The 18,277-nt window shown below is 38.1% G+C and overlaps 1 protein-coding gene across 2 annotated transcripts; it reads right to left on the reverse strand.

Annotated features, from left to right (window-relative positions):
• Positions 1–329: 329 nt before the first annotated feature.
• On the reverse strand, positions 330–15,766 carry CMAS (cytidine monophosphate N-acetylneuraminic acid synthetase). 2 transcript variants are annotated; one of them, XM_008140481.3, is made up of 8 exons: positions 15,458–15,766; positions 11,175–11,317; positions 10,875–11,030; positions 6,617–6,750; positions 4,881–4,975; positions 4,336–4,507; positions 3,467–3,620; positions 330–920 (listed from the first exon to the last, which is right to left on the reverse strand). In XM_008140481.3, the coding sequence occupies exons 1-8, from the start codon at positions 15,715–15,717 to the stop codon at positions 730–732; spliced, it is 1,305 nt and encodes a 434-aa protein (XP_008138703.1). In that variant the 5' UTR covers positions 15,718–15,766; the 3' UTR covers positions 330–729. The 2 variants fall into 2 exon arrangements, with proteins under 2 accessions (XP_008138703.1, XP_054575197.1); XM_054719222.1 differs by lacking the exon at positions 15,458–15,766 and adding an exon at positions 13,453–13,494.
• Between the last annotated feature and the right edge of the window lie 2,511 nt (positions 15,767–18,277).

Below are 18,277 nucleotides of genomic sequence, written 5' to 3' on the forward strand. Positions count from 1 at the left end.
GTTAGTGTTTATTAGGTAAATTTCCATATTTATGAGATAATGTCCAATTCTTAGAATCTAACTAGGTAGGAGAGTAATTTGTGGTGGCTATAAAATTGTGATGAGAGTCAAATTTAGTATACATAATTACCATGACCTCAAGGTAACTGCAAACCATCTTCACAACATTTCTTCAGATTATCTGTACTATGTATATGTGCTATAATCAGGAGTTATACACCTAGTATTTAGCGGTTTGTTTCTCACACTTATTGCATGGTCAGTGTTAAAAGGAAATCAGAGCATGTTCGGTAAAATTTTTTCTAGAGCAACAAGGCAGTTTTCATCAAGTCTGTGAAATGTATTTTTTTAATTAATAGAAGAGCATGTCTTACCAGATACACTGTCCCCAAATAAATAAAATAGCATCAAAAGCACACAAACACACAGTTTTACAGGGTACAATACAAAGTCAATTTTGATCATGTTCTTACTTGCATTTACTAAAAATGTGAGACTGTAAATCAATCTCTAAATAATTATCTTGCATAAAGAGAAAAGTACAGCACAATTATTTCACAGAAGGTTTTGGAGAGACAATTTGAGAAGACTTTGCTTTAAAAGATATGAAGATATATCACAAATCAAGTCACATGTCTAACATTAAAACATGGAATTGTACTTAATCAAAAACAAAAGTAAAATAGCTGAAGAAGGCTGTAGACTTTCCCCCCCACATTATACTAACTTCTATTTTTGGCAGGAGTTAACAACCTTTTCCATTAGTAGGAAAATGTGCTCTGCAAACTCTCGGAGGGCACCACGGCCACCGTTACACTTGCAAATATACCCGACCGCCTTCTGGGCCGTGGAACAGGCATCAGCAGGAACAGCACTTAGGCCCACTTTCTTCAGGCACTCCTCATCAGACACTTCATTTCCTATCGCAGAAAAGACACACTGGTTGACCATTTAAAGAGACAAAGAATATTCTTTCCAAATGATGCAAACAGCAAACAATAAGTAATTCGAATAAGTTTAGTGACCTAAAGCGCTGCATATACTACAGCTTAGATGCAACAAAAATATGTTAAAGTACTTAAAAGTAAAATTGAGGTGTAGGGTTTTCCCTAAGCAATTCAAATAAACTCTTTATCAGTCAAAGGAGGAAAATGGAGTATACTTTCTGCTTGCCATGTACATTACAATTACTTTGAATTATTTAAAAGTTCAAATATATGCAACAACCCTAAGTTCTTATGGAATAATTATCAATGTTTTGGATAATTTATCAATATTTTTTCTCTTATTTCCTGCCACCTTGCTTTTTGGAGGGGAGAAAGAAATCCCAGATATATTTTACCCCCAAAACTTTTTAGCATTTATCTCTGATAAATACTTAAAAAAAAAAAAATGACATATCATCAAACTAACAAAATCAACAATTCCTTAATATCACCTAATAATTCAAATATCCTCAGTTGTCTCAAAATTGTTTTAGTTGATTTATGTGAATCAGAAACCAAAAAGGCTCCACATATTACATTTTGCTGATATGTATCTTTTTCTTTTATTGATATGTATCTTTTTTTTAATGTTTTTATTGATTTTTTAGAAGGAGAAGAAGGGAGAGGGATAGAGTGATAGAAACATCGATGAGAGAGGAACATTATTGATTGGCTGCCTCCTGCAAGGCCCCTATTGGGAATCGAATCTGCAACCTGGGCATGGGCCCTAACTGGTAATCAAACTCTTGGGTCAATGCTCAACCACTGAGCCATATCCATGGGCTGTTGTTGATATATATTGTAAGTCTCTTTTAATTTGTAATAGTTCTGATTTAAATAACACTTATTTGTTGAAAAATCACCATTACAAATAACATAACTACATCCCTTCTTCCCTTGCCTTGCTTCTTCTCAACTCCCCATTTTTTGACAGAATGAATTTCAGAAGCTCCCAGTACCTTAAATTCACCATTCTGAGTATAACTATTACTATATTACAGAGCAAAAACAAACAATAAAATGCTGTTTAAGAGTCTGTTTTTTATATTTTTCTACATTTATCTACTAAATTTTTTCTCCTATTGGTAAATGTACTGAAATTTAAATTGTTTTCACTGAAAGATGATTAAAATTAGGATATTTCTTTGTATTACTCATCCCTCAAATGAAGCTTTACTAAATTTTACTTATAAAAGTGTCAATATTTTAAGGGACACATTGTTATATATTTATGTGGTCCATACAAAACTGCTCTTTTAAAATAAAAATTTGGAGTTCATTCTCTATTTTCCCAATTTTCTAACTACTACTTTTTAGTTTTTTCTTATGTTATATAAATAATGCATATCTTGGTGGAAACATTTTTTAAGTAAAAGCAACATATTCGAAATCATCCTAATTACCACCATTTATGAACAGTCACTACATTTTGGCATATACTATAAATAGGGAAACTAAGGTTTAGAGAAGCTTGCTTAGGGTCACACAGATAATAAATATAACTGGGATTTGTTATATGTTCCAATAAAATTGTTCTCTTCTTACAAAACCTGGATCATTTTTTATCAAAGGTTCTATAGTATTTTTCTCCATACAGTCTGTACATGCAGTTCAAAGGCTATCCCTGAGTCCCCAGATCATATGCTTCCAAAGCATTCTGTGATGCTTTTGAGGCCCATATTAGCCCTGTAAATATTTATTTCATACATGGCTTATAGCTATTATATATAATAACTTGCCATTGTTAGCCATTATTATTTAAAATATTGACATCATTAGACTGTAAGCTCTGTAAATATTAAGTCCCAGGAACCAGTTCAAAGTCTGTATACAGTAAACATCTAATAAATATATTTGCTCAATACTAACATGAAAAACTTGTGAGATCTGACCATTGTTTTTAATAGTTGCATAGTATTCAATTTTATAGATATTCTATTTTTTTAGAATATTTAGGTCATTTCTTTTTTTCTCTATTATTGCCATATTTGTCCAATTTCTTTCCTGGAATTGGAATTTTTGGGTCAAAACTATGTACATTTAAAACAAACAAATAAAAAAAGATGTACATTTAATAATAGCTAAAAATATTCAAAGTGTTGTATTTATAATTAGGAATCTGCTAAATGCTTTACCCACTTTATGTAACTGGTAATAGACCAATGACAATAGGTACTTTTAACAGTTCCAATTTACAGATGAGGAAACTAGGCTTTCCTTACCAAAACTGGCATCAAGGTTATGGTCTGACTCCACAGCATGTATTGGTAATCAATCATTTCTCTGGCTACACTTGATAAATATTATTAAAGTGACCTCCAGAAGGGCTGTCTGAATTTAATACTTTTGTCAGTAGTGTAAGAGAGTTTCTATTTCTTTATAATCATGCTAATCGTGGGAATTTTCTTTCTTATTCCTTCATTTCTTAAAAAAAAAAAATCCTGATTCATTTTATTATGGCCGAATAAAAAGATACCAACCAAGATATGCCACTTCTTTCCAGCACAGGCCCATTTCTTTTCTCCATTCATCTACAACTGCTAGCTTGTCTGGTACATTGACTTCCATTTTGCAATCCAGTTTTAAGGAAGAGAGTGTCTGCTTTGAACAGGCCCTTTCTGAGATTAATCTCACCTTTAAAAAAAAAAGGACAAAAGGAGAAAATAAGAGAAACAGAAATCTTTCAGAATAAGATAATGCCTTGGTAAACAATACAAGTCACAACTGAGTAGTCCTTTGACCTTTTGAAGGACAAATTCTACTATGTCTATGTAGACCTGTAAAGGTGAAAGACAGTTTTCTACCATGGAAAAGATTCTACCTATAGGTGAAAAGTGCAACATACACTGTCTGAAGCTAATTTAAGATTCTCCTATAATTCAATTTATCCAAAGAAAAGTCTATAATATGTCTCTTGTGCTGCTTAGAAACACATATGTAAGAGTTCTAATCAATTATGAGAAATCATCTTAAAATACACATAAATATTAAGCTATTGTGAATTAAAATTTTTAATCATAAGAATAAGCTACATTTTAAAGTCTATAAGATATTTGCTTTATTTTTAAACACTGACACTTATTAAATCTTTCTTGTTGCAAGATCCTTTGGCAACTAAAAAGCACCTATATGAAAATAATACGTTCATACTTATTAAATAAACATTTACTTGTTGGTTGACATTTTGCTCATCTAAAATTAAATAGTACGATAATTTTCTAGGCACATGAAGGCTAAATTTCAGATATTTTAATAGATGATATAAAAAATGTATATCTCATTTCCTTTACATATTCCTTGACCCTGAATCATAATCTTTAAAAACAATGCTGTATTCAGGGGCACATACCTCAATACCACTTTTCTTTAATAAACTTATGCCAATAGCATCTTTTACATCATAAGATATTATTTCTTTTTGGTCTCCTGATACATAAATGTGGCCATTGGTGAGACATCCATCAATACTGCAAACCAAAAGTTTTATCTCCTTAAACTTCTCTTTGCCAAAATAGCCATATCTAAAAGAAACCAAATAGACCTTTGAATATAAGTGCAATACTAGTCACTGTCTCTCATCTGGCTAACGCCAGGAAACTTAACCCATTCCCATCCAATTATTCAGAAGTACCCTTCATATTCACTTCACAAATACACTTAAAGTTACAGTGGAGAATAAGTAGTGTGGTCTAAGTGGACTATGTGTTTCTCAACGTATTGAAAGTGTCATCTAAAGGAATAGTTTATGTATATGTCTTCCTCACATGAGCAAATGAATTACACAGATCCTTAGATGGTTGGAGTATCACAAATCAGTGTTCATAAGTACAATAAACAAATCTACTAACAATAATGTTAGAGTCTTGTGCAAAGGCTATTAAGTCTTGTTTTTACCTTAATACTCGTTGTTCCGCAATAGGCCAATCAATATCCACGTCTATGTCCACACTGTGCTCAGCACGCATTTCATAGTAGGCCATTTTTCCACCCTAAACATAGTACAAATGCCATGAGTGCTGGTTTTTACATGCATTCACATATATCGAAAAGTTTCTAATACAGAACAATGAGTTCATTTCTACAGTATTGAGAAAAACGAATAACCCAATAATATTAATGACAGATAACAAATCCCTTTTTCTGAGGGAAAAGCTTATCTTTTTGTTTCCTATATATTCAAACTACATAAAACAAATAACTTTTACATTTTTTTTATTTTCTTTTAACTTTAATATTTTTCAACTTTTATCTACACAGTGTAAGTTCTCATTTTCCTTTGGATAGATTACTTTAAGATTGCAAAAATCGAAAATAATACCCATCCTCCAGTTTTCTGACCACAGGAATTTTCTGTTCTGGCAATCTCTCTCATCATTCAAAGGTAATAGAAATGTTTTTGGAACTTGTTCCTATTTGAAACTAAGGGGCAAGACAGGAAAGGAAAAAATAACTAGAGTCTCTAGTGTACAGAATTATCTTAGATCCCTGTGCTCCAGATGGGAGTGAGCAATACTGTCTGATTCATATGTGGGCAAAGATAGGGATAGTTTCCTGATCCCGAGATATGGGGGCAAGAATTGCTAGTCTCTTCACAAATTATGATGAAAGACTTTATTTTTCTTCACACTTTAGGAAAGGGTCAAACCAGTTCGGGATGGTGGTATCTCTATCTGTCAAATCGAATTTTCCTTAACACTCAAACTTAACATTCAAACAGCCTACAGTTTACCTAAACACTTTTCCCTCAGAGCATGAATCACATTAGAATTTCTACTTATAGAGAGTGGACTTTTAGGGTTTTATTAAATGCTATTTTTGAGTAATGTAAGGATCTGAATCCCAATCCCGACAATACCATTTACTACTTGTTTTTGCCTTGAGCCAATTACTTCATTTTTCAAATCTGCCATTTCTTCCTCTGAAAAACTGGGCTTGGAATGTCCACTTTATTCTGTTGCTATGCAGATTACAAGAGATATCCTATGTAGTGTTTCATATAGTCCTTGGTAAGTGCTGAATAAGTAATAGCTATAACTAAAATGAAAAAATAGCACATGAGCTATAACTAAAATGAAAAAATAGCACATGATGTAACCATGTAGGCTCTAAAGATGAGAGAAACACCCAACCTCCTTATTTTAAAATAAGGGCAAGAACAGATAAAACAATATATTTAAGATTACATAGCGATAGAGACAGAACTATAAATCGATTTTCCTGATGCCCAGGTTGGTGCTGTTTCACCTTTACTATACTTTTTTTGTTTGTTTCTTTTTAAAGCAACAGAAGTTATTCAACTGTACAACTACAACCTGACAGTAACACAACCAATAAATTAAAGTTTTGAATGGAATAATATGAATACCAGGACATGCATAGAACATTCAATATTTGATTCATTTCTTATTATGTTTTAGTTGTAGCAGAATTCCTTGCATATTTACTGGATGGATTCCAAAGATCAGTTTGGGATAAGCCTACAGGATAAATGCTGAGATAATAAATCTTGAGCTATGCCTTTCCTCTAGGAGTTGATATTTTTCACTATGAACTGTGCCATACCTCTTCCCTGAAACTCAAAAGTATACCACAAAAGGGTTTAAAAGGTTTTGTAAATTGAAGGCACAAACCTGTAAGTAACCCATCTCTATCAAATGTCTCTTAGCAAAATAAAATGAGCCATTTTCATATAACTCTCCATCCCAATCTTGTCGACGAGGTCGTTTAGCTGGATTCAAATTCAGAGGTTCAGTCACTTCACGAACTAAAAGCAAAAAGCTATATTAAGTCCACATTGCTTTGAATCCTAAAAGTGTTCATTTAGTAATTTTTAAAAAGCATAAAAATGAACTCAGAATGTAGAATATTTCTGTATCTTGATAAATATTTAAAAGGATTTAAATAAAATCCGTAATAATTCTGATGACTTATCTTTGTTTTCTAATAATAGCAATAATAATAAAGATAAAGTATTTCACAGTGGAATTCTGTATAATTAATATTTTAAAGTATTTATATAAATATAATGCTTTGGGAGGACATCAGGGAAACCTTAAAGTCAAAAACCAATTTGCCATAAAATACCCATATTCAATAACTAACCCCTTTAAACTATTTATCATTATTTGTTTCTATAGAAATACAATGTATGCATTATTCATCTAATGTGGTTGAGAAATGACAGTCATGGAATTATTATAGAAAAGTGAAGATTTCCCTACTAAATTACCGAAACTTTTATAGTGACAAAAATGTTTATATAATGTACTATGAATTCTTACCAGTGGTTAAAAAAGAAACTAACCATAATAATAAATGGCATTTATTATTATTCTTGGTAATGAAGGCTCAGCAATATCAACATTAATTATCATAACACAATATAATAAATGACACCCTCAATACTAGTATATAGGAATTCCTTTGCCTTTTCACTTAGTTTTTCCTAAATTATGTTTGTGGATGTGTACAGGTATGTATACACTTGTGCTATGTGTGTGTTTAATAACTGGTGATTCTTCAGAATCTTTCTTCACTTTTTGTTGTCACTTCTGTTATATAAAGGCTTCTAGGAATAATCTCTACATACTTCCCTAACGAAACCATCCTCTGCTCAACTCCACCCCAATGTTTGATATAATTAGGAAAAATACTCAGCAAACATATATTGAGTATGTGGTATAGTTTTATAGGCACTGGATACACAACAGTGAACATAACTCCTTCTACTCTCATGGAGTGTGCAATCTAGTGGTGGAGATAGGCAATCTATACTAATAAAAGGGTAATATGCTAATTAGACCGGGTCGACCGGCCATCTACCAGATGTCTGGCTTCCTTCCAGACAAAGCCATGGTGGTGGGGGCCAAGGCAGAGGCAGTTAGGGGCGATCAGGTCGGCAGGGGAGGGCAGTTGGGGGTGAGATCAGGCTGGCAGGGAAGGGCAGTTGGGGTCGAGATCAGGCCGGCAGGGGAGGGCAGATAGGGGCGATCAGGCAAGCAGGCAGAGGCAGTTAGGGGCAATCAGGCAGGCAAGCAGAGAGGTTAGGGGTGATCAGGCCAGCAGGGGGACAAGGTAGGGGTAATCAGGCTGGCAGGGGAGGGGATCCCCCTGCCGGCCTGATCTCACCCCCAACTGCCTCCCCTGCCGACCTGATCGCCCCTAACTGCCTCTGCCTCGGCCCCCACCACCATGGCTTTGTCTGGAAAGTATTTATATAAATATAATGCTTTATTTATATATTTATAAATATATAAATTTGCAGTTATATATATATAAACCTGCAGTTGGGGGTGAGGCAGTTGGGGTTGAGATCAGGCCGGCAGGGGAGGGCAGTTGGGGGTGAGATCAGGCTGACAGGGGAGGGCAGTTAGGGGCGATCAGGCAGGCAGGCAGATGCAGTTAGGAGCAATCAGGCAGGCAGGCAGAGAGGTTAGGGGTGATCAGGCCAGCAGGGGGACAAGGTAGGGGCGATCAGGCCAGCAGGGGGGCAAGGTTGGGGCGATCAGGCTGGAAGGCAAAGGGGTTAGGGGCGATCAGGCAGGCAAGCAGGCGAGTGGTTAGGAGCTAGTTGTCCCAGATTGCGAGAGGGATGTCTGACTGCCAGTTTAAACCAGCAGTCGGACATCCTCCGAGGGGTTCCAGATTGGAGAGGGTGCAGGCCAGGCTGAGGAACAGCTCTCTGTGCATATATTTCATGCACCCGGCCTCTAGTAAGCAAATAAACAAGATAATTCAAGTGGTACTTTGAAGAAGAGAGAGGGACAAGTCTTTCCTATGTGAACAAGGATCAGTGGCTGAATTTCCACTGGAGTTATTTGCTCAGTCTGAGAAAGAGTTAAGAGAAAGATCAAGCTTGGCATAAGCAGAGGAACTTTGCTGGAATAAGGAGAAACCAGAAGAATTTTTATAGTTGCAACACTGCCCAACTCCTAATTAGAACAAAGCGATTAGCCCCTTATCCTATCAGCCTGATAGAAGAAAAGGTTTTTCCTCCCTGGAGGAAAATAATATATATTCCAGTCTGTATGTCTGGCACATGATAAAATATGACACATATAAAGAAGCAGAAATACATGACTCCTAATCAGAAAAAAATTCACAGGAACAGAACTATAAATGACCCAGATGTTGCAATCAAGGATTTTCAGATAACAATCATGAACATCTTAAAGAAATTAGAAAAAAAAGATTTTTTTAAAATGAATTGAGGTGCTTTCCCTCCCTGAGCATACCAGTGTCTCCCCCGACGGCCCCCAAGTCTGGTCACTTTTACCTTCCACACTTCTAAGCTCCAAGGGCCCTTCTTTGCCTCTACTAGCATAACTTGTTTCTTAAGCCCATTTCTTCTACAAATCACTTTTACCTCTGTGATTTCCTAAATAAACTAGAGGCCCAGTGCATGAAATTTGTGCACGGGTAGGGTCCCTAGGCCTGACAGGCAATCAGGGCTGATTGGGGCCTTTCTTTCCCCCGCTGCCAGCCGGGGCCTTCCTTCGTTTCACACCACCCCCTGGTGGTCAGCACACGTCATAGCAAGCCTTCGAACTCCCGGTTGGTCGAACTCCTGGTCAGTCGAACTCCCAAGGGGACAATTTGCATATTAGCCTTTTATTATATAGGATGTTCTCTTATAGTTTGAAAAAAAAGAGTAAGGATAAAAAGATGGAACATCTCAACAGAGAATGGAGTATCTAAAACATAACTTAAGAAACAAGTTATTTCTTCTAAAGGTACATTCTATAATAGGAAAACACACAGTTCCTGAAATAATTCACTGGACAGAATTTAGAGTGCACTAGACAAGTTAGAAGAAATGATACATGAGCTCAAATATAAGTCAATCGAAATTACTTAAAATAAAGCACAAAGAAAAAAATAAACAATGTAGAACAGACTATGAGAGACATGTGAACACTATAAAATTGTTTAAAATCCATTTAAATTGGAGTCCCAGAAAAAAAGGAGAGAGGAAATGTGGCTGAAGAAATATTTGAAGAGAATTTTTGAAAACTGATGACATATATCAATCTATAGATATGAAAAGTTCAGGGAACTCCAAACAGGGTGAACACAAAGAAAACCACAGCAATACATATTAGAGTAAAACTATAGAAACTAAAGATAAACAGGAATTCTTAAAAGTAGCCTGAATAAAATCAAATGCAGAGAAACAATGGTCAGATTTACAGCTGATTTCTTATAAGAAACAATGGATGGTAGAAGATAATGGAATAACATGCTAAAGATACATCTTCAAAAGAATAACATCTTAAGTTACACATATGTTAGAGACAATTAGGCCAGCTTTTCTACACTCAACAAAAGGCACATAACAGAAATCACAATGCCTTTCTTCAAGTATGTTATATTTACCTATTTGTTGGTGATTCTATTCTTTATTACATATTTTGCTAGTTTATCTGGCTAGAAATCAGGCTCTACCTAAACACTATGGAACTCTTCTTACTTAAAGGAGTAACATATTTTTGGAAATCACACAATTCATTCTTGAGTTCCTCCAAAACTCTTTGGTGGATGCTTTCTATTCCCACAATTCTATATGATTTATATAGAGTTTATCAAACATTTCTAGAACAAAAATAAAAGTATTTGACTTAGAAAAATTATATGTCAGTCTGAAAAGGCAAATAAAGGGTTAAAATGTTCCTTTGTAAAAATAAAGCAAAGAATTAATTTTGGCTCACTGTCTTCCCTCAGTAATCACAAGATTGAAAACGGATTAGAAGTGTTATTACCTACTAGGGTTAAGAATCATGTTTTCTTTTACTGCTTCTTTTTACTCTCCTCACTCCTAAAGAATATTTGCATATGAAAAACTGATTCTCCATAAAATGAGCTAAAATAAAGAGTGACATAACAAATTACCTCCTTTCTGAATTTCACTCCATCGAAATTGATGGCGCCTCACAACAGAGAAAACAGAATCATATCCTTCTTCTCGAATCATTTCTGCAACTTTTTGAAGGTCAGTAGGATGTAAACATGGAGAAGTAGCTTGAATATTACCTACAATGTCAACCTCTTTAAAAAGACAAAACAAAAGGACATCAGAATAAAGTTCTTTGCAAGACAGTAATCTTAAATGCAAATGTTAAAACAAGTCTTGTGAACTAATAAGCAAGTTATAAATTACATAAAATTTTGAATATACTATTAAACTCATACCATTGTGATAACTAAGAAATTCTACGATGGCATCTAATGAGGTAGAGCTGTCTTTTGAAACTTCAGAACTTCTTCGATGAACTTGTGCACCAAATTGTTTGGCCACATTCTCAATTTCATCATGGTCCGTCGAAACCCACACACTGTATAGATATTAAAAAGAACAAATAAATAAAGCCAATTCACTAAAAGAAATCATTACAGATAAAAAGGAGCTCTAAAACCCTAAAATACAGCTTACATAATGTTAGAATAGTTTTTTGTATTGTGAAAATAATGTTACAGATCCAAACTACCATAAAATTTAAAAAATACAGTATTTAAAATATAAACAGTACATTTATTTATTTATATTTTAAACAGTATTTTAAAATATCTAAGTAAATGTCCTAGATATGTTTATATTTATACATAGAAATATTTATACTACATACAAAATATATTGTTATTTATATAAACTAGAGGCCTGGTGCATGAAATTCGTGCACAGGGGTGGGGGGGGGGGGGATTGTCCCTCAGCCCAGCCTGCACCCTCTCCAATCTGAAATGCTTAAAAGATAAATTTTAAAAAATAAGAGATTCTGGAAGAGGTTTATTTGCTTCTTTTTCTTCTTTAAACCCTTTATCATTCATTCATTACTTCATTCATGAAATGTTTACTTAGTCATAGTTTGTTTCAGGCACTAGGCACTTGTCTGGACACTGGGGATACACAGACCATTTTCTTGAGAAACTTTGGGCCTATCATAGAGACAAGAGTCCAACACAGTACTATAATTCCCTTTAAGCCATTAAGGAAAGAGAGGTAAGGAAGCAATAATTACTCTTTCTATAATGCTTTATCTTCTACAAAATATTTTTACAGTGCTTGCTATATAACAGGCGCTAATATATATTTGTTGACTAAAACAGTAAAAGGTTGAGAGCATGGGCTCTAAAGGAAGGAGTTCAAATCCTGGCTCCATCATATGCTAGCTATATGACCCTATGCAACATCCATAATCTCCCAAAGACTCAATTTTCAGTAAATAGAGGTGATGATAATAATTACCACAAATGGTTCTTATAAGGATTAACTATAAACCACAACTCAGAATAAAAATTAAATATTTTCTATTCAAAATAATAAAATAGAAATGGTAATTTTAAAAAATCTACAGTCTCATTTAATCCTTACACTGACTCTGTTGGAAGGAAAAATGGAGTTCTGCTTTCAGACCATCAAAGGTCCAAATGTCTAATTTGTATGTATAATATAAGGCAATGGCACTGGGGATATGAAAATAACATCCAATACGTACACTTAAAAATCTAAGGATCATCATCTATTGTTAAAGGATTTAAGTAAGTAGATAATTTCCTTTGATATAGAGGAATCAGATGAGGAAGGGCAAAGGAGAAAGAATGAGCAAGTGAACAAAGAGGCCTAACAAAATTTAAAATCAAATTTAGAGTAAATGTCAAAGTCTAAATGCCAATGGCTTTATTCTCACATGAAATCATATTACATCTAACAAGATAAACAGGAATATCAACAATGGTGCCTATTAAAAGTTATTTCAAATCATACACTGCCATTTTAAAGAGAACACAAGATTGGCCTTTCATTAGTCATAAGTCCACAACCTAGAAATGCTTATTTTTCACCAGTATGCTAGGCAATATTTTAAAAAATCAATTTGTTCTGAGGTTTACTTATACTTTTGAAAATCAAGCTTTTACAAACTCAGCTCTAACGGTAACTTTTTATTAAATGCAAATAAAATTATCTCAGTATTTATCTTGACTCCTTACTACCCAAGTTAGTGGCTTTTAAAATATTGCTAGCTTAGCCTGGCTGGCGTGGCTCAGTGGCTGAGCGTTGACCCAACCTATGAAACAGGAGGTCAAGGTTCAATTCCCAGTGAGGGTTGTGGGCTCTGATCCCCCGTGTGGGGCATGCAGGAGGCACCTGATCAATGATTCTCTCATCACTGATGTTTCTCTCTCTCTCTCTCCCTCTCCCTTCCTCTCTGAAATCAATAAAATACTGCTAGCTTTGATTCTGAGCAGGCCAGGAAAATATGTCTCAACTGAGTCAAATAATGATTTTGAACAAAAATCTCTTGAAAAACACAAATCAGGCAGATTTCCTTCCTGGGGTAAATATTTGTTGAAGAAATAGGGAGGCTGCTCCAAATTCCAACTGCAGCTTCAGAATAAGTCAATCAAATTAAAGCGAGCACATTTTAATTGAGGTTCTGATCTATAAAGCACACCAGAGTGAGAAAGGTAGTACCTGCTCACAAGAAGCTTTTCACCTTGGAGAGCAGGGGTCATTCCAGGCCAAATTTGGCTCAAAAGAATGTTAGAATTAAAAAAACAACAACTTTGAAGATAATGATAACTTCCCAATTTTACCAGTAAGGAAACTGGCCCATGGAAGAGATGAAGATTGTAGAAACCTTCAATACAAGGGGAAAATGTCAAGGATAGCTCACACACTATATGCCAGGCACTAGTCTAAGGGTTGCATATACTTTATCTCACTTAATTCCCTCAGCAAGCCCGGGAGATACACTTAAGCCCATTCTGAAGATGATGACACAGAGGCACAGAGACAATATTAGATGACTTACCCAAATTTGCAATTAATACACCCTTACACTTTGACTCCAGGGTAGATCAGCAAGAACAAACAAACCAACAAACAGGAAAGAAACTAGAATAGGTGTTTCCTAGCTAGTGGGGGAACAATGAGGTTGACCTCCAGGTTTTTGCCCCTCCATGGCTGGTGATGTTAACAGAAAATGCCGAGGTAGAAACGGTGTGAGCTGCAACCTGGGCATGTGCCCTGACAGGGGAACTGGCAACCTTTCAGTGCACAGAGAGGATGCCCAACAAACTGAGGCCCACCAGCCAGGGCTCAATCGGTAATTTTGATTTCTAGTTCATTTCACAAAAATGGGATTTTACTACATCACTGCTGCCTGAATGCACTTTATCTCAGCCCTTATTTTTCAGTGTATATACCCTTTGTAAGGAGGTAAACATTTTCCAACGCGGGCTTGTGGACTTCACAAGGAAAGAACCATGTCGCATTCACCCTGGTATTAGTCTCTTGGATGCATAGAGCAGAAATTAGGGCTCAGTAAATGTTTGCTGAAAATTGAACTAAACCCCCACGTCTTTCCCTATCTCTCCTTTGCACACTTCCTGTTGCATTACTGTTATCTTCCGGGTGCCACCTCTCTCCACCCAGGCTTCCTTCGGATTAAAACATTAAAGGAATTAGTAAACTGATACCTGTATATAAATGTGGGTAATTAATCCGCTTCAAAGACAGCCATCTCTTTAAAAACCAGGACCCAAACATCAAAAGGTCTAAAATACTTTACTCTCCACAATAACACACTCAAATATAATTAGGTTGAAGTTGCTATGTGCAAAATAAATGTATTCTTGGCACAGACTTCCATCTCCCATCTTTTATGAATGACATCAGCTTGTAACTCCTATGGCAGGTGGCAACGTCTCTATGCGATGAACAATAAAACTGTCCTCAGGGCAGCCCAGGTTCCAAAGGTATGATAAAACCATTTACGAGCACATAAAACGGCCAGCTGTACGCTTTCCCCCTGTCTCCCACCCACCCACAAATGTAGGGAGCCCTAGATTGTGCTGACTCACAGGCAGATAGCTTTGAGCCTTTTTCAAAGGTCAGGGAAGGTTCTCTAAGCTGAGCTGAAAATGAGAAAGCCTTTGTACCCCCTCCCCCGCCCCCTCCATTCAGGAACCTGACGCCTCCCCGATCGATCAGCAGCACCAAGTGGCCGTCAGACGCGAGCAACAGTGGCACCCGGTGGCCTCGGTCGAAGAGTTCACCCCTTACCGCGGGCGTTTCACAGGAGTGGCCTCCTTTCCCCGGTGAGGTCAGCAAGAGCGGCGGAAGACGGTTAAGAGAAAATGTCCCCATTTAGGGGTGGCATTCTCAAGGGCGGGGTCAGGATCTGTCCCAGGTCATGACGATTAGCAGCTACAGAACAGGGAATAAGCTGGAGCCTGTTCTCCCTGGGCTCTCAGCCGGGGCCCAGACACCCCACATGCCGCACATCCCTTCCAGGAGCGAGCGCCCCCAGAGCCCCCGCTGCTCCGCGGCCCCCGCTGCTCCGCGGCCCCCGCTGCTCCGCGGCCCCCGCTGCTCCGCGGCCCCCGCTGCTCCGCGGCCCCCGCTGCTCCGCGGCCCCCGCTGCTCCGCGGCCCCCGCCCCCCGCCGCGCTGCCCGCCCGTCCGTCCGTGCGTACCTCTGGAAGACTCCCGAGTCCAGGGCCGCACGCAGGACCCAGCCGATGAGCGGGACCCCCGCCAGATGCTTAATGTTCTTCAAAGGGATGCCCTTGCTGCCGCCCCGGGCCAGAATTAAGGCCGCCAGGTGTGGGGGCTTCTCCACACTCCGGCCCTGGCCGCCGCGGGAGTTGCGCTGCAGCTTCGGCGGCCGACCCCGGGACGGCCGCCCCCGCGGGTTGGAGACGGAGGTGGCGGCCCCCTTCTCCACCGAGTCCATCTTCCTCCCACGCCTCCTCCCCAGCTTCTCCACATCCGGGAGCTCTTCTCTCACCACCTCAGCTCGGCGCCGCCGGATCTCCCCGCCTCCGCGCTCTCTGGGTGGCTGTTCCTGACCCCGCCCCCGGACACGCCCCGCCCACTTGCGGAGCACCCTGGGAATTGTAGTCCGTAGCTGTCTCTGTGGGGTCTCTTAGGCCAAGTAGCCTGGACTCCAAACTCAAGCCTAGCAGTGAAAGTCCAGAGATGACTGGAAGGAAGTGCAGCTTCTGGTGGGGGTAGGGGGCTGGGATGGGGGTTGGGGGGGCTTAATATTGTAAGGAGATTTCTAAAATAGGCAACATAGATTATTGATCTAAAGAACTTGCCCACTGAAGAATTATGCTAGAGCCCTAGCTGGTTTGAAGGGTTCCAGTTTTGATTCTTATCAAGGGCACATGCTGGGGTTGTAGGCTTGATCCCCATAGGGGGCATGCCTGAGACAGCCAACCAATGATTCTCCCTCATCATTGATGCTTCTATCTCTCTTTCCCTCTCCTTTCTCTCTGAAATCAATAAAAATGTATTTAAAAAAAAGAATTGTCGTGGCTTTCCCACTGCATACCCTGATGCACCCTAACACGAATCAATTTTATATTTAAAATTGTATTTTTAAACGTATATCTTTCTGCTATGCTCCTGTGACTCATTGCTTCCAAGATATTATTCATTCGAATGTCACCCTCAATTCAACATTTTAACAACTCAACTCTCAATATGGGCTCAAACTGCTTCTACCTCTGCATTTTCTATTAACATCACCAGTCACCTAGCAGCAAAAACCTGGAGGTCAACCTGACTATTCCCCCCTAGCTAGTAAACACCTATTCTACTTTTTTTCATGTTGGTTTGGTTTGGGATTTTTAGTATTTTTTGTTTGTTTGTTAATCTTTTGTCTGCTAAAAATCTTTCCTTTTGGGAGTTGTTTCTTACCTTACCTGGTAGGGCTTTTACTCACATCCTCTGCATTGTAACAGAAGGTGTGTAACCCAAGCTGGTCAATCTAAGTACCTCATCTTCCTGAACACAGCTGTGGTCTAGGGACAGGCATATGATCAAGCAGAGCCCATTGGAGTCCTTCCCAGAGATCCTTGGAAAGAAAGGATCTTTCTCTTGCTGAGCTTTTGGGTACTTGGGGCCTTATAAACCTGAATCCTCAGAGCAGGATAAGGGAAGGGGGGTTGGGGACTTGCTGTTCTGAAATGGGCTGGCAGACTGGTGTCCACACAGAAGAAAGCAGGACCACGATATACAGAGAGAAAAGAGAAAGAGCCCCAGTGGCATCATTCAAACATCTTGATTACTGACCTAACAATCATTTTGTCTTTCACCACTTCTGCAAGCCTGTATCTGGAAGTAGAGAATTTTCTTGTCTGCCCTATGTGGAGACTAATACATCCAGAAGCAACGGAAAGTAGTGGTATTGCTTTCCCTTCTCAAGGTGAGTAAAAAGACCTTTGTGCTTCTCAGGTCTGGACCCTTTCTGAAAGAGACAGAATAAGCCTTTACTGTTTGGGTCCTGGGACCAGCACTGGAAACTTTCAATCTCTTTGCTTGTGAAGTAGCGAATGGCTCAGCCCTTCCTGGGACTGCTTTTAGGAGAAAAAGCTGTGCTCCTCTTGAATATGGGAAAGGATGGCTATAAACAAACATCAATGCAGTGCCCGAAGAAGGGGGCCAGACTCCAAGAGCCATCCCAAAACTACAGGTCTAGTGGTCAGTTTGCCCACACACTAGCTCTTTGCATAGGACCTTTGCAGCTACTGTGCTTCAGAAACACCAACAATGGTATTTTGTTAACCATGTGAGAAGGACATCTGCTGATTACATTCCAAAAACTCTCATCTCCTTCGCACCCCAATAACAATCTTAGTTCCCACTAATAATAAAGTTGACATTCTCCACAGTAATTCCCTAGAAGCTCATAAACACTAATGGGCCACAGAAACCCCAGAAGTTTGACTCTTGTTGCATACTGGTGTCCTCCAAGTTGGGGACAGAGCAAGTGGCACCACAGTTTCTTATCAAAGGAGATTATGGCAATCTGAGTAAATGCTATGAGACTAGACTCCTCCAAGAAAGGGACTGTTGCTTCTTTGTAATCACATCCAGAACAGTGTGTAGGTCACTGTATGTGCTTGGTAAATGTCAGTGAATTGCATTTCATATTACTTTTCTAGTCTCTGCCCACACATACTTTTGTACATAATAGTTGCAACCTTATGATAATAAAGCATTTTGTATTCTTTGTATTGTTACAGTACAATTTTGGTTAGAGCTGACAACTGGCTCTCTCAAGCTTGAGAAAGGAGAGAGGAGCATGAGAGAGAGAGAGAGAGAGAGAGAGAGAGATTGAGAGAAAGAGAGAGAGAGAGAGAAAGAGAAAATGGTAGTAAAAGTGGAAGGTGATTCTTCTAATTCAATATATGGCACAGAAATTTTGAAAAATAGTTTTTTAATAAAATTAGAATATACTCATTTAATATATTTTCTTCTTTCTAATCAATGGTTATAAAGTTTAA

Source organism: Eptesicus fuscus, chromosome 7, assembly GCF_027574615.1.
Source record: "Eptesicus fuscus isolate TK198812 chromosome 7, DD_ASM_mEF_20220401, whole genome shotgun sequence".
Taxonomy (NCBI): domain Eukaryota; kingdom Metazoa; phylum Chordata; class Mammalia; order Chiroptera; family Vespertilionidae; genus Eptesicus; species Eptesicus fuscus.